Source organism: Rhinopithecus roxellana, chromosome 10 (assembly GCF_007565055.1).
Source record: "Rhinopithecus roxellana isolate Shanxi Qingling chromosome 10, ASM756505v1, whole genome shotgun sequence".
Taxonomy (NCBI): Eukaryota; Metazoa; Chordata; class Mammalia; order Primates; family Cercopithecidae; genus Rhinopithecus; species Rhinopithecus roxellana.
In genome coordinates this window covers 62,421,462-62,438,266 of record NC_044558.1, presented here as the reverse complement: position 1 = coordinate 62,438,266, position 16,805 = coordinate 62,421,462, and the positions used below count along the sequence as shown (strand labels likewise).

Below are 16,805 nucleotides of genomic sequence, written 5' to 3'. Positions count from 1 at the left end.
ATAAATAATTTTACAGAATTGAAATATATATTTCATTTTACTGACTAGAACTGATATTCTAATACTTATTTATAACTCTGATGTCACCTATGCCATACTTTTCTAGAATAAGTTTTTCTCCACAAATTAAACTCATAGTAATCATTTCAGACAAGACCATAGGAGACAAAAATAATTTAAAACAAATTTTTTTTAGGCCAGGCACAGTGGTTCAAAGTCTATAATCTCAGCACTTTGGGAAGCAGAGGCAGGGGATCACTTGAGCCCAGGAGTCCGAGACCAGCCTAGGCAACACAGTGAGAGACTCCATCTCCATACACACATGAAAAAAAATGGTTTTAAGTAAACATAGTGATTCATTTCCTTCATATTTGTTTCAGATGAATATGAAGCATACTACATATATATTCCTCAGACTTCAGGATAAACAAAACAGAATCAGAGAAAAATGGGTGTGAACAAAGGTATTTTGATCGGGCATAAAGCACATTTTCTTTTTCTGAGACGGAGTCTCGCTCTGTCGCCCAGGCTGGAGTGCAGTGGCCGGATCTCAGCTCACTGCAAGCTCCGCCTCCTGGGTTTACGCCATTCTCCTGCCTCAGCCTCCCAAGTAGCTGGGACTACAGGCGCCCGCCACCTCGCCCGGCTAGTTTTTTGTATTTTTTAGTAGAGACGGGGTTTCACCGTGTTAGCCAGGATGGTCTCGATCTCCTGACCTCGTGATCCACCCGTCTCGGCCTCCCAAAGTGCTGGGATTACAGGCTTGAGCCACCGCGCCCGGCATAATTTCAACACTAAACTGAGTAGTTAAATAAATTAGATAATCAGATGTGGAACACAAATTTTTTTTTCTTTTTTTTTTTTTTGAGACAGCATCTCACTCTGTCACCCACTGCAGTGCAGTGGTGTCATAATCACAGTTCCACTCAACCTGTGGAAGGTTGAGATATTCCCATCTCAGCCTTTGAAGTAGCTGGGATCACAGGCACACGCTACCACATCCAGTTAATTTATTTTTATTTTTAATAGAGATGGGGTTGCCCTACATTGTCCAGGCCGCTCAAACTCCTGGGCTCAAGTGATTCTCCTGTCTCTGCCTCCCAAACTCCTAGGATTACAGGTGTGAGTCACCTCACCCAGCCAAGATTCTTAACAAGAGTGACACTAAAGATTTTGAAAAACATAGTTCAAAAAATGTTTATGATAAATGTATGTAACTATTATGCACATATGATAATTAATAAAAATAAATTTTTTAAAACACAGTAATATTTAGAAGAAGTAATCTGGTGGTAGGTAGAACTAGGAGAAAAGGATGGGATACATTAAAAGTTAATTCAGGCTGCGTGTTGCGGTTCACACCTGTAATCCCAGCATTTTGGGAGGTTGAGGCGGCGGATCACTTGAAGTCAGGAATTCAAGACCAGCCTAGCCAACATGGTGAAACCTTGTCTCTACTAAAAACACAAAAATTAGCCAGGCATGGTGACACACACCACCACTAGGGAGTCTTCTAATAGGGTAGTCCCACTTACTGGAGAAAACTACCCGACCCCAGGAGGCAGGGGTTCAAGTGAGCCAATATCATGCCATTGTACTCCAGCCTGGGCAACAGAGCAATACTGTCTCAAAAAATAAAATGAAAGTTAACTTAAATAATAATTTAGGCATTAGGACATAAAGTTTAGAGTACTTTGGGAGGCCAAAGCAGGAGAATCCCTTGAGCTCAAAGTTCGAGATCAGCCTGGGCAACACTGTGAGACCCTGTCTCTTGTTTAAAAATTATTTTAAAATATAGAAAAAATGATTTTAAAAAGTTTAGAGTAGGCTGGGCATGGTGGCTGATGCCTGTAATCCCAGCACTTTGGGAGGCCGAGGTGGGCAGATCACCTGAGGTCAGGAGTTCAAGAACAGGCTGGCCAACATGGTAAAAGCCCATCTCTACTAAAATTACAAAAATTAGCCAGGAGTGGTGGTGCACGCCTGTGGTCCCAGCTACTTGGGAGGCTGAGGCAGGAGAATCGCTTGAACCCAGGAGGCAGAGGTTGCAGTGAGCCAAGATCACACCATTGCACTCCAACCTGGGCCACAGAGCAAGACTCTGTCTCAAAAAAAAAAAAAAAAAAGTTTAGAGTAGACAATAGCAGTAGAAACAAAGGAAAAAAGAAACACAGGCATCACTTTGTAAAACTAATAGGGCTGCACTAAATATATGTACATGTATTTGCACACAAAGAAAAAATTCTAATGGGATATACTCTAAAATGTTAACAGGATTATCTCTATTTCCTGTCCTCTTCCAATTTTATGATAATTTAAAAAGTATATATTTAGGCCAGGCCCAGTGGCTCACGCCTGTAATCCCAGCACTTTGGGAGGCCGAGACGGGCGGATCACGAGGTCAGGAGATCGAGACCATCCTTGCTAACATGGTGAAACCCTGTCTCTACTAAAAATACAAAAAATTAGCCGGGCGTGGTGGCAGGTGCCTGTAGTCCCAGCTACTTGGGAGGCTGAGGCAGGAGAATGGCATGAACCCGGGAAGCAGAGCTTGCAGTGAGCCAAGATCACGACACCACACTCCAGCCTGGGTGACAGAGCGAGACTCCATCTCAAAACAAAACACAACCAAAAAAAAGTATACATTTATAAGGAGAGGAAAAAAATGGTAACATTATAAAATTGCAAGACTTTATAGGCTGGGAGCAGACTCTTGCCTGTAATCCTAGCACTTTGGGAGGCTGAGGCAGGAGGATCCCTTGAGCTCAAGCCTAAGCAACATAGCAAGACCTCATCTCTACAAAAAATCAAAAGGAAAATTCACTGGGCCTGGTGGCACTATGGTCCTGGTAAGGCGGGAGGATCACTTGAGCCCAGCAGATGGAGGCTGCAGTGAGATATGACTGCACCACTGCACTCTAGCCTGGCCTAGGTGACAGAGTAAAACCCTATCTTGGGGTGGGGGGACTATAACTAACTGAACAAAGGGGAAAAGGACAAGTCAAAGACTATACTAAGGCTTAGCATAAACTAATAAAACCAAAATAAAACTAAACTCAATTATGGCACCACTGCACTCCTGGGCAACAGAGGAGACTCTGTCTCAAAAAAAAAAAAAAAAAAAGAAAAGAAAAAAAAAGAACTCAATGAATGTTTCTTAAAGTAATGAGTATGTGTTGTTTGTTAAGGTGGAAAGAAAAGGACCCTCACCTATAGGCTGGAAACAACGTATAATGTATAATCTTTCGTAGGGCAAACTGACACTACAAAAATTTTTATATATACTTGGGGCACAGCAATTCCACCTATAGGAACTTATATTAAAATGCTTATATAAGTGCACTATATATATACACACAAGACTATCCCATGAAACATAACATACAATATAATAAACTAGAACAACCCAAATAGCTATCAACAAAGAGCTGGTTAAATAACCTACAGTAACTACACAGATACCATGTGGCAATTTCAAATAGTAAGAAATCCAAAAAATAATAATAATGAGAAATATGGAAAGATGTCCGATACATACTGTTACATGATAAAGGCAAGCTGTGCAACAGTAGCATAGCAAGATGTGATTTTTTAATAGAAATACATAAATGCTACTTTATGTGCACAGAAAAATGTCTGGGCCACTATATACAAAACCTTTATCAATGGTTATCTCTGGGTGGGATTACAGAGTAGTTTTCACTTTCCACATATATTTCTGTACTGTCTTAATTTTTACCATGGGAATTTATTATAATACTTTTGGGTTTTTTTTTTTTTTTTTTTTTTTTTGGAGATGGGAGTCTCACTGTGTCGCCCAAGCTGGAGTGCAATGATGTGATCTCAGCTCACTGCAACCTCCATCTCCCAGGTTCAAGCGATTCTCCTGCCTCAGCCTTCCAAGTGAGTAGCTGGGACCACAGGCGCATGCCACCATGCCCAGCTGATTTTTGCGTTTTTAATAGAAACGGGGTTTCACCACGTTGGCCAGGATGGTCTCGACTCCTGACCTCAAATGATCCACCCAACTCGGCCTCCCAAAGTGCTAGGATTACAGGCCTGAGTCACCGCACCCAGCCTATACCTTTGTAACAAGAAAAACACACACATACATACACACACAAATGCCTGACAACCTGACAGGATATATGACATATCAATGCCACATTTATTATTAGACCACACTTAATGTATTAAGTCCTCTCACATTTAAATTTGGATTCATCACAGCTAAATTTAGAATTAGCATGTTAAAAGATGATATTAAATCTAGAATGTTGATTCCAAAATGTGCCTAAAATCAATCCTCTAAAAAGGATCAACAACTTCATATTAATCAATGGATTTTGAAAAAGGTCATGACATTCAAAAGAATATCCCTATACTAGCCAGGCGCAGTGGCCCATGCCTGCAATCCCAGCACTTTGGGAGACTGAGGTGGGAGAACAGCTTGAGGCCAGGAATTTGAAACCAGACTGGGCAACAGAACGAGATCTCCTGTCTCTAAAAAATAAATATATATAAAATGTTTGAGGCCAGGCGCGGTGGCTCAGGCCTGTAATCCCAGCACTTTGGGAGGCCGAGACGGGAGGATCACAAGGTCAGGAGATCGAGACCATCCTGGCTAATATGGTGAAACCCCGTCTCTACTAAAAATACAAAAAATTAGTCAGGCACGTTGGTAGGCACCTGTAGTCCCAGCCACTCAGGAGGCTGAGGCAAGAGAATGGTGTGAACCCAGGGGGTGGAGCTTGCAATGAGCCGAGATTGCGCCACTGCACTCCAGCCTGGGCAAAAGAGTGAGACTCCATCTCAAAAAAAAAAAAAAAAAAAAAAAAAAGGTTGAAAGACTCTCTCTATATTGGGTAATTACCAGATCATCCATTCATTCAATAAGTTTACTGAAGTTGCTTTAGAGAATACACAAAAAAGGGAATCTCTGTCCTTGTTAAGCTTAACACATGTAATCCTAGCACTTTGGGAGGCTGAGGCAGGAGGATCACAAGGTCAGGAGATCAAGACCATCCTAGCTAACATGGCGAAACCCCATCTCTACTAAAAATACAAAAAAAATTAGCCAGGCGTGGTAGCAGGCACCTGTAGTCCCAGCTATTCGGGAGGCTGAAGCAGGAGAATGGCGTGAACCCGGGAGGTGGAGCTTGCAGTGAGCCGAGATCGGGCCACTACACTCCAGCCTGGGGACACAGCTAGACCCCATCTCAAAAAAAAAAAAGAAAAGAAATAAAAAGATACAGCCTGGCACGATGGCTCATGGCTATAATTCCAGCACTTGGTAGCCAAGGCGGGTGGATTATGAGGTCAGGAATTCAAGACCACGCTGGCCAAGATGGTGAAACCCCGTCTCTATTAAAAATACAAAAATTAGCCAGGTGTGGGGGCGGGCGCCTGTAATCCCAGCTACTTGGGAGGCTGAGGCAGAAGAACTGCTTGAACCCAGGAGGCGGAGGTTGCAGTGAGCCAAGATCATGCCACTGCAATCCAGCCTGGGGGAAAGAGCGAGACTCCGGGTCTCCAAAAAAAAAAAAGATATAATTTAAAATACAAGGCTAGGCACGGTGGCTCACATCTGTAATCCCAGCACTCTGGGAGGATGAGGCGGGCAGATCACAAGGTCAGCAGTTTGAGACAAGCCTGGCCAACATAGCAAAACCCCGTCTCTACTAAAAATACAAAAATTAGCCAGGTGTGGTGGCGGGCACCTGTAGTCCTAGTTACTTAGGAGGTTGAGACAGGAGAATCGCTTGAACCTGGCAGGTGAAGGTTGCAGTGAGCTGAGATAATGCCACTGCACTCCAGCCTGGGTGACAGAGCGAGACTGTCTCAAAAATAAGTAAATAAATAAATAAATAAATAATAAAAGCAGGGGAAAATATATATTAACCTATACATGAGGAGTGGACAAACTGATTTGAGATTTTCTTTTTTTGATTTGATATTTACTTCACCCCAGATTTCAAGTCTTTATCATAATAAAAGGGAAGTATAGAAAACTTTCAGAACTGGCAAAACAGCTAGGAATTTCCTCTTCAAATTTCACTTTGTAACTACTCACTACCTTCTACTCTGGTGTTATCAGATAGCCTCGTTTAAATGCTAACAGGCTTCTCTCTCTCTTAATAAGAAGGGTAGGCCGGGCGCGGTGGCTCACGCCTGTAATCCCAGCACTTTGGGAGGCCGAGGCGGGCGGATCACAAGGTCAGGAGATCGAGACCACAGTGAAACCCCGTCTCTACCAAAAATACAAAAAATTAGACGGGCGCGGTGGCGGACGCCTGTAGTCCCAGCTACTAGTGAGGCTGAGGCAGGAGAATGGCGTGAACCCAGGAGGCGGAGCTTGCAGTGAGCAGAGATCGCGCCACTGCACTCCAGCCTGGTGGACAGAGTGAGACACCGCCTCAAAAAAAAAAAAAGAAGGGTATACTCCCTGCAATCAAAGCCAGAGCAAGGCTCCAGGGCATAACTAGAGGTACAGGGGCTAAGGGCAGAAGAAAGCCAGCCAGGGTGGATCATTAGCAAAAACCTTAGTTCACAAATCCAAAAAGTTTCCTGTGCAGTTACTCCCAATATTTTTTCTGCCAGTTTTTTACATTTCAGGAGCTATGTCTAGCTTCATAGACTCTCTACAGCATTAAAAAAATTATAAAAAATCTGAAAACCCACCATTCTAAGGATATGAAATAAGCATTCTCAAAGGCATAACATTTTTCTTTCTGAGACAGAGGTTTGCCCTTGTCGCCTAGGCTGGAGTGCAATAGCAATCTCGGCTCACCACAACTTCGGCCTCCCCAGTTCAAGTGAGTGCCTCAGCCTCCTGAGTAGCTGGGATTACAGGCATGAGACACCATGCCTGGCTAATTTTTGTTTTAGCAGAGATGGGGTTTCTCCATGTTGGTCAGGCTGGTCTCAAACTCCCTACCTCAGGTGATCTGCTCGCCTCGGCCTCCCAAAGTTCTGGGATTATAGGCCTAAGCCACTGCACCCGACAGGATAACTTTGTCTTAAAAAAAAAAAGCGGCCGGGCGCGGTGTCTTACGCTTGTAATCCCAGCACTTTGGGAGGCCGAGACGGGCGGATCACGAGGTCAGGAGATCCAGACCATCCTGGCTAACACAGTGAAACCCCGTCTCTACTAAAAATACAAAAAAATTAGCTGGGCGTAATGACGGGCGCCTGTAGTCCCAGCTACTCGGCAGGCTGAGGCAGGAGAAGGGCGTGAACCCGGGAGGCGGGGCTTGCAGTGAGCCGAGATCGCGCCACCACACTCCAGCCTGGGCAACTGAGCAAGACTCCATCTCAAAAAAAAAAAAAAAAAGGAGTGACATATTTGACTCACAAATCCATATAAACTATATAGCCCGTACGGTGGCTCACACCTATGATCTCAACACTTTGGGAGCCCGAGGCAGGCAGATCACCTGAGGTCAGGAGTTGAAAATCAGCCTAACCAACATGGTGAAACCTTGCCTCTATTAAAAATACAAAAATTAGCCAAGGCCGGGCGCGGTGGCTCAAGCCTGTAATCCCAGCACTTTGGGAGGCCGAGACGGGTGGATCACGAGGTCAGGAGATCGAGACCATCCTGGCTAACACAGTGAAACCCCGTCTCTACTAAAAAACACAAAAAACTAGCCGGGCGAGGTGACGGGTGCCTGTAGTCCCAGGCTACTTGGGAGGCTGAGGCAGGAGAATGGCGTAAATCCGGGAGGCGGAGCTTGCAGTGAGCTGAGATCCGGCCACTGCACTGCAGCCTGGGCGACAGAGCGAGACTCCGTCTCAAAAAAAAAAAAAAAAAAAATTAGCCAAGTGTGGTGGCACACGCCTGTAATCCCAGCTACTTGGGAGGCTGAGGAAAGAGGATTGCTTGAATCTGCAATGCAGATGTTACAATGAGCTGAGATCATGCCATTGCACTCCACCCTGGTCAACAAGAGCGAAACTCCATCTCAAAAAAAAAAAAAAAAATCAATGCATATGAAGTACTCAAGTTTATCCCTATTACCTTAGCATTCTATTAAGTAAATACAGTCCTTCCTAGAACTGGGATATCACTATGCATTCACTTCCAAGTCATTTATAATAATGTTAAATAGGACCATTTCAAATAGCAACACTGAAAAGATCACTATTTATAATCCCGTACAAAAAAATACAATTTCTTTATTAGTATTATTTTATTCTTCATGTTCTTTTAAAAAATTTTTTTACCTTTTTCTTTTTTTTTTTTTTTTTTTTGTAGAAACGGGGTCTCACCATGTTGCCCAGGCTGGTCTCAAACTCCTGGGCTCAATCGATCCTCCCACCTGGACCTCCCAGAGTGCTGTGATTATACATAAGAATGAGACACCATGCATAACCTATTTTTCATGTTCTTAAAAGTCATTTTCCCAGTTATTATTACATAATGTACCTTCCCCTCCAACTGCTGACTGCAATTTTATCAAAGGCTTTTAGAAAATCTAAGTAACTTACATTTACTTCTTCTGCTGTGACCATATTTTATAAACTACTTCAAAATTAACACCAGGAATGGCGGCTTATGCCTGTAATCCCAACATTTTAGAAGGCGGAGGCAGAAGGATCCCTTGAGCCCTGGAGTTTGAGACCAGGCTGGGCAACATAGGGATAGGGAGACCCCATCTCCACAAAAAAAATTTTTTTAATTGCCAGGGATGGTGGCAGGCCTGTGGTCCCAGTTACTTGGGAGGCTAAGGCAGGAGGACTGCTTGAGACCAGAAGGTTAAGGCTGCAATGAACTGTAATCAAACCACTGCACTCCACCATGGACAACAGGGCAAGACCCTGCCTGTCTCCCTGCCCCAGCAAGAAAAAGAAAGCTATACCTAAATTACACATGATTTCCCCTTTAATGTTACTCCTCCAACCTCAAAATGTTGACTTTAGATGTCTGATAATCTGTTTTTGGGGGGATTTTTTGGGGACAGGGTCTCACTCTGATGCCCAGGCTGGAGTGCAGTGACTCGATCTTGGCTCACTGCATCCTCAACTCCCTGAGTTCAAGCAATCCTCTTGCCAACCTCTGGAGTAGCTGAGACCACAGATGCATACCACCACACCCAGCTACTTGGTTTTTGTTTTTGTTTTGATATTTTGTAGAAATGAGGTCTCATTATGTTGCCCAGGCTGGTTTTGAACTCCTGGGCTCAAGTGATCCTCCCATCTCCATCTCTCAAAGTGTGGGATTACAGTTGTGAGCCACTGCACCCGGCCTAATCTACTTTAGAGAATCGACATGGATGTACTAAATCCAATAGACAAGTAGATACTTAACAGGAAAACTGAAAAGCTGGATTCAGAACAGCAACACAGCACATAATGAAAGTGATCAACCCTAAATTCTACAGTTCAAGTCACAGTTCAGTAGCAAAGACCAACCACAAATGGAATAGGTAGTTGGAATCAATCACAAAAGGATTACGCCATTTAAAAAAAAAAAAATTATACTTACATTTCCAGGAAACTGTGTGAAGGACTGAATCATGTAGAATCGATGCATGTATACTATAGCAGTGTTGATAGTCAATTGTGAGCTGAAGAGTTCAAGTTAAGATCCAAAAAACAGGCAGGTATAATTCTGGAAAAGATAACCTCTATCTCCCTCCCAAAAGGATGAAATGGCCAAGCAAGTAGATGCTACTAAATGAAAATCATACTTATCTCTCCAAATCAAAGAATATGTTTGTTTTCTTTCACCAAATTACTAATTGCCAACTGACACTTATTACAATGGCTTACACATAACAAATATATAATATAAATGTACTGAATGAATAAACAAACATATCAGGATGCATGGATCTAGACAGAGTTTTTAAAAAACTATATAAAGCGGCCAGGTGTGGTGGCTCGCTCCTGTAATCTCAACACTTTGGGAAGCCGAAGGGGGTGCAGGTCACCTGAGGTCGGGAGTTCGAGACCAGCCTGACCAACACGGAGAAATCGCGTCTCTACTAAAAATACAAAATTAGCTGGGCGTGGTGGGGCATGCCTGTAATCCCAGCTACTCCGGAGGCTGAGGCAGGAGAATCACTTGAACTGGGAGGCGGAGGTTGTGGAGAGCAAGGATCATGCCATTGCACTCCAGCCTGGGCAACAAGAACAAAACTGCTCTCCAAAAAAAAAAAAAAGAACAATTTATAAGGCCTGGCTGGGCACGGTGGTTCACACCTGTAATCCTAGGGCTTTGGGTAGGGGCAGAGGCAAGTGGATCACCTGAGGTCAGGAGTTTGAGACCAGTTTGGGCAACATGGCGAAACCCCTCCTTGACTAAAAACACAAAAATTACCCAGGCATGGTGGCAGGTATCTATAATCTAATATGATTTACAGCGCCCACCCTGATCTGACCCATAGGTATGTCTCCACTACCTCTCTCACCTGCTCCATCAACTAAATTATTTTCTTTTTTTTTTTTTTCAGACGGAGTCTCATTCTGTCGCCCAGGCTGAGTGCAGTGGCACAACCTCAGCTCACTGAAACCTTCGCCTCCTGGGATCAAGCAATTCTCCTGCCTCAGCCTCCCAAGTAGCTGGGACTACGGGCTGGGCCACCATGCCTGGCTAATTTTTGTATTTTTAGTAGAGATGTGGTTTCACCTTTTTGGCCACGCTGGTGTCGAACTCCTGACCTCAAGTGATCCGCCCGCCTCAGTCTCCCAAAGTGCTGGGATTACAGGTGTGAGTCACCACACCCGGCCTAAACTATTTTCAGTTCCACTTCTCTCTGGTAACCAAGCCTTCTCATGTGGTGATCCACGGGACAGGAAACATCTGAAATGATCTGATAAATTCATTAACTGAAGAAGAAAAAACTTGTAAATGCCTTACTTCTAAAAACTTCAGCAGACAATATGGGGTAGAGAGATGATGCAGTCCCAAATTACAACAGCCTTTTTTTGAGGGGGCAGAGTCTCGCTCTGTCGCCCAGGATGGAGTGCACTGGCACCATCTTGGCTCACTGAAACCTCTGCCTCCCAAATTCAAGTGATTCTCCTGCCTCAGCTTCCCCAGTTGCTAAGATTATAGGCACCCATCACCAAACATGACTAATTTTTGTATTTTTAGTAGGGACGGGGTTTCACCATTATGGCCAGGCTGGTCTTGAACTCCTGGCCTCAAGTGATCGACCCGCCGGGGCCTCCCAAAGTGCTGGTATTACAGGTGTGAGCCACCGCGCCTGGCTGACAACCTTAATGACAACACACATACAAAAAGAAAAGCGTTTTAAGGATACGCTGAAATAGAATTTCGAACAAAAAGATTTACTGCATACTGATAGGATGCTTAGGAAACACACCTGGACATCAGCAGGAAACAAACTGGCGATAAAAGACACCCATTTTGAGATGAACACACCCTTAAGATACAAACATTACTGTCAGCCACACATTTAAATAGAAGCTGCACCCAAGAAAATTTTCACACACAGAGTGGAAAGAACTTTAAAACTATACTAGTTTTCTCCACCACAAAATAAGTGTATTTCCTGACAAACAAAAATATGTGGGAGAGGATACCTCATTTTTTTTTAATTTTTTTTTTCTGAGACAGAGTTTCACTATTGTTGCCCAAGCTGGAGAGCAGTGGCGCGATCTCGGCTCACTGCAACCTCTGCCTCCCGGGTTCAAGCGATTCTCCTGCCTCAGCCTCCTGACTAGCTGGGATTACAGCTGCCCGCCTCTAAGCCTGGGTAATTTTTTGTATTTTTAATAGAAACAGGGGTTTAATTATGTTGGCCAGTCTGGTCTCGAACTCCTGACCTCAGGTGATCCACCCGCCTCGGCCTCCCAGAAGTGCAGAGATTACAGGTGTGAGCCACTGCACCCGGCCGTTACCTCATTTTTGAATAGAAAGAAAATGAAGTACACACCACCACTCTAAGTAACTTAAGGACCCAGTATTTTGTAAAGGATTTAAAACATTAGATTCGTGGGTATCCCCTACAAACGTAAACTAACATCTTTCCTCTGAAATTCTATAAAACAGCAGCTACTAATTGAGCATCTTAATGCAAAGCATGGACACAGAATCAAACACAAGAGGTATCATCCCATTTTATAGACAAGACGACCAAGAATTTGACAGGTCATTTAAATAGCTAGCAGATGAGGAATGGATTTGGGACCAAGGCTGAGGCATTAATTCTAGTCCACCCTTTATAAGACTTTCAGGTACTGAATTTCTCGAAATTTACACACTAGGTTTGGGAGGCAGCCCTCAACAGAGAAACCTCTGCCAGACCCAGACCCCTAGGGCACAGCGGAAAATGAGAAACTTAACGTCACCAGAGCAGATTAGAACACAATGACGAGAGACTTGGAAGGGCCGGTTAAAACACAAAGCCGGGAAGGGTACGAATTCCCAGCAAGGTTGGTGGCACGGGTGAGCGAGCGGGAAATCAACTCCGCCTCGCTTCCCTAGCGCGAACTGAGTTTCAGCCCGCCCCATCGTGGGCTCCCCCAACTAGACATCCAGCTTCTGCCCACCTTCTTCCCCACTTTCGTCCCCCACCAGAGCCTGAGACCTAGACGCCAGAGCATGGCGGGACCAACTCGAAGGCCGAAGGCCTAGGCCGCAAGGATACACGTTAAGACGCTGCCCCATGTCCTGGAGCAGATTGGCCGCCTGCTGGCGATAAGAAAGTTCTTTATCTGGGTCCACACCAAATCGACGGGATGGGCTATTTTCCAGCTGTTCTCGAGTGAAATACCACCGTTTGTTGTTGTTCTTCCTGTCTCCCTCCATAGTGCTTCAACCAGAAGGCAGCGGCGGAGGCTGCAAGCACTTCCTAGCGTCACCTAAGAGGCGACCCACATCCGCTGTGCGGGGGCAACTGCGACTTGACGAACTTCCGCTAGGCGTCGACCGCCGGGTTGTGACTCTCTTCCGTAAAGAAAGCAAAAGTCAAAGGACCTGCTTCCGGAGTGCACCTCGCGACACCTCGTAGCCGAGTTAACAGCCAATATGCGACGAGAAAAAACCTTGAGGCGAGGACGCAGGCGCGTCACGTGACCCTTGGGAGGTGGAGTGGGCTTAGAAGTTCTCGCTTAAAAAAAAAAAAAAAAAAAAAAACATGTATCTTCCCGCGAGAAGCGGATTGAGCGTTGGCGCCGGGGGTTAGGCTGTGAGGTCACAATTATAGTGGTATGAGGCGCCCGCCCACGCGCCGCTTGGCGGTTCTTAACGAGAACTTAGTTTGTGACTGCAATGGTGATATAAAATGGGGCAGGTGGACCGGGCGCGGTGGTTCACGTCGGTAATCTCAGCACTTTGGGAGCCCGAAGCGGGCGGATCAGCGGGAGTTCGAGACCAGCCTGGTCAATATGGCGAAACCCCGTCTCTACTGAAAATACAAAATTAGCCCGGCGTGGTGGCGTGAGCCTGTAGTCCCAGCTACTCGGGAAGCTGAGGCAGGAGAATCGCTTGAACCCGGGAGACGGAGGTCGCAGTGAGCCAAGATCGCGCCACTGCACCCCAACCTCCAGCCTGGGTGACAAAGCGAGACTCCGTCTAAAAAATAAATAAATAAAAATGGGGCAGATGAACTTGAAAGTGAAAGTAGGTGAGGCTGTCAGAAACTGAAAAACAGAATCAAATGGTGGGGCGCTTTCGGATATCGGAACATAAAGCAACTAGAAGGCTGTTACATTGTTGGTAGCAATGTAAAATACGACAACCCATTTGGAGAGGTCGCTTTAATGTGTAGCCAAATTCATGAAAACATTCTCACGTTTCGCCGCAGTGATCCAACTTAAAGGAATAAAATGAAATTAATAACATTAAGAGCTTACATGTCCCATGCACAATACTGACTTAACTATACCGTTTCATTTATTCAGCAGAACTCTTAAGAGGTAATTTTTAAGTACGTTTGCTAATGGGTGAACTAAAACTGCCCCTTGAATGTGAAAAGCCTCCACCGCTACCCCTCACTTGCACAGATTAGCAAGTTCCTGCCCTCTGTCAAGATATTTCCCAGCTCCTTTGCCGGGCGCGGTGGCTCACGCCTGTAATCCCAGCAGTTTGGGAGGCCAAGGCGGGCGGATCACCTGAAGTCCGGAGTTCGAGACCAGCCTGGCCAACATGGTGAACCCTCGTCTCTACTGAAAATACAAAAAGTAGCCAAGTGTTGTGGTGCACGCCTGTAATCCCAGCTACTCGGGAGGCTGAGGCAGGAGAATCATTTGAACCCAGGAGGAGGTTGCAGTGAGCCTAAATCTCACCACTGCACTCCAGCTTGGGCGACAGTGCAAGACTCCTTCTCAAAAAAAAACCAAGATATATCCCAGCTCCAGCATCTGGTAACTGTTTGGTGCTGGCAAGATAGTTAACCTCTCTATGCCTCTTTTCTGTGATAATACCTATGTTTTAGATTGTGAAAGGGAGTAAAGATTTAATGAGTAAAAAGTATTTATAATAGTACCCAATACTTAGAAAATATTCAGTAGCCCTTAATGTTATAATATTTGTTACATTGTATTGAAATTGAAGGCAAGAGCAATGCCTTCATTTTTGTATGGCACCTACCTTGTAAAGTCCTGGCCCTAGTAAATAGTCCATAAATCTTTGTCAGATAAATGTGCAAAACACCCACAATACAGAAACTGAGGCTCTGGGAGTTTGCCCTCACTACACCACTAATAAGCGTAGATCTTAAATCTAATTCTTAAATCTAATTCCGTTGGTCTTCCCATTCACGCAATTCCCATTCACTTCCTGCTTTTCTGGAACCACGTTCAGTTTACCTTGATTAAATGTGGGTAATTTTAGATAGATTTGGATAATGTTAGAATCCTGTGTCTTGCTTTGATAATATTTTGGGTTTTGTCATTTCTGGGCATGGGTGACTTTACTATGTTTGATTGTCATTCATTCTCAGACGTGTTTCTTTCCATTTCAGGTCACCTCTGCCATATACTGCCTGTAGTTAGTACTAGCTCCATTTTACCCTGGAGAAATTGAGGTTCAGGAAGATTTAAATGACTTACTTCTGGTTATAAGGTAAAATAACTTAGGATTTCAAACTTCTTCCCTCACAGACTCTTTACTAGTAACAGAATAAACACTTATAAAATAGATTTTTTAGTAGAATAAGCACTTTTTCAGTTATGTAGTCATGTGTGTTTTCTTTTAAACAGCTGTGTTAGTCCATTTTCATGCTGCTGATAAAGACATACCCAAGACTGGGCAATTTACAAAGGAAAGAAGTTTAATGGAGAACTCACAGTTCCACGTGGCTGGGGAAGCCTCACAATCATGGCAGAAGGCAAGGAGCAAGTCACATCTTACCTGGATGACGGCAGGCAAAGAGAGAGCTTGTGTAGGCAAACTCCCATTTTTTTAAAAACCGTCAGATCTCAGGAGACTCATTCACTATTGTGATAACAGTGCAGGAAAGACCTGCCCCATAATTCAGTCACCTCCCACCGGGTTCCTCCTACCATATGTGGAAATTGTGGGAGTTACAACTCAAGATGAGATTTGGGTAGTGACACAGTGCCAAACCATATCATTCTGCCCCGGCCCCTCCCAAATCTGATGTCCTCACATTTCAAAATACATTCATGCCTTCCCCACAGTCCCCCAAAGTCTCAACTCGTTTCAGCATTAACTCAGAAGTCCATAGTCCAAAGTCTCATCCGAGACAAGCAAGTCCCTTCTACTTATTAGCCTGTAAAATCAAAAGCAAGTTAATTACTTCTTAGATACAATGGCGGTACAGGCATTAGGTAAATACAGCCATTCCAAATGGGAGAAATTGGCCAAAACAAAGGGGCTACAGGCCCCATGCAAGTCCAGAATCCAGCAGGGCAGTCAAATCTTAAAGCTCCAAGATGATCTCCTTTGACTCCATGTCTCACATCCAGGTCACACTGATCCAAGAGGTGGGTTCCCATGGTCTTGGGCATCTCCACCCCTGTGGCTTTGCAGGGTACAGCCTCCCTCCCATCTCCCTTTCCAGGCTGGTATTGACTGTTTGTGGCTTTTCCAGGTAAACAGTGCAAGCTGTTAATGGAGCTACCATGCTGGGATCTGGAGGACCATGGCCCTCTTCTCACAGTTCCATGAGGCAGTGGCCCAGTAGGGATTCTGTGTGGGGGCTCCAACCCCACATTTCCCTTCCACACTGCCCTAGTAGAGGTTCTCCATGAGTGCCCTGCCCCTGCAGCAAACTTCTGCCTGGACATCCAGGTGTTTCCATACATCCTCTGAAATCTAGGCAGAGGTTCCCAAACCCCAGTTCTGTGCACTCGCAGGCTCAACACCATGTGGAAGCTGCCAAGGCTTGGGGCTTGCATCTCTGAAATCACAGCCCAAGCTCTGTGTTGGCCCCTTTCAGCCATGACTGGAATGGCTGGGATGCAGGGCACCAACTCCCTAGGCTGCACGCAGCACACACGGGGACCCTGGGCCTGGCCCACGAAACTGTTTTCTCCTAGACCTCTGGGCCTGTGATGGGAGGGGCTGCCATGAAGTCCTCTGACATGCCCTGGAGACATTTTCCCCATTGTCTTGGGTATTAATGTTCAGCTCCTCTTTAGTTATGCAGATTTCCTCAGAAAATGCGTTTTTCTTTTCTATCACATCAGGCTGCAAATTTTTCAAACATTTATGTTCTGCTTCCCTTATAAAACTGAATGCCTTTAACAGCACCCAAGTCACCTCTTGAATGCTTTGCTGGTTAGAAATTTCTTCTGCCAGATACCCTAAATCATCTCTCTAAAGTTCAAAATTCCACAAATCTCTAGGACGGGCAAAATGCTGCCAG

General features: G+C 44.8%; 1 protein-coding gene across 2 annotated transcripts in view; it reads right to left on the bottom strand.

Moving 5' to 3' along the window:
* The window catches only part of CCNT1 (cyclin T1), a 35,608-nt gene extending 22,604 nt beyond the window's left edge, over positions 1-13,004 (bottom strand). For both annotated transcript variants that reach the window (XR_746904.2, XM_010354175.2), the window contains exons 1-2: positions 12,621-13,004; positions 9,488-9,569 (exon numbers count right to left, since the gene is read on the bottom strand). Coding sequence is in view for 1 of the 2 variants with exons in the window: in XM_010354175.2 (XP_010352477.1) it covers positions 9,488-9,569; positions 12,621-12,781 (243 nt within the window). In the remaining variant the exon portion in view is untranslated. The remainder of the gene's footprint in view (positions 1-9,487; positions 9,570-12,620) is intronic.
* Between the last annotated feature and the right edge of the window lie 3,801 nt (positions 13,005-16,805).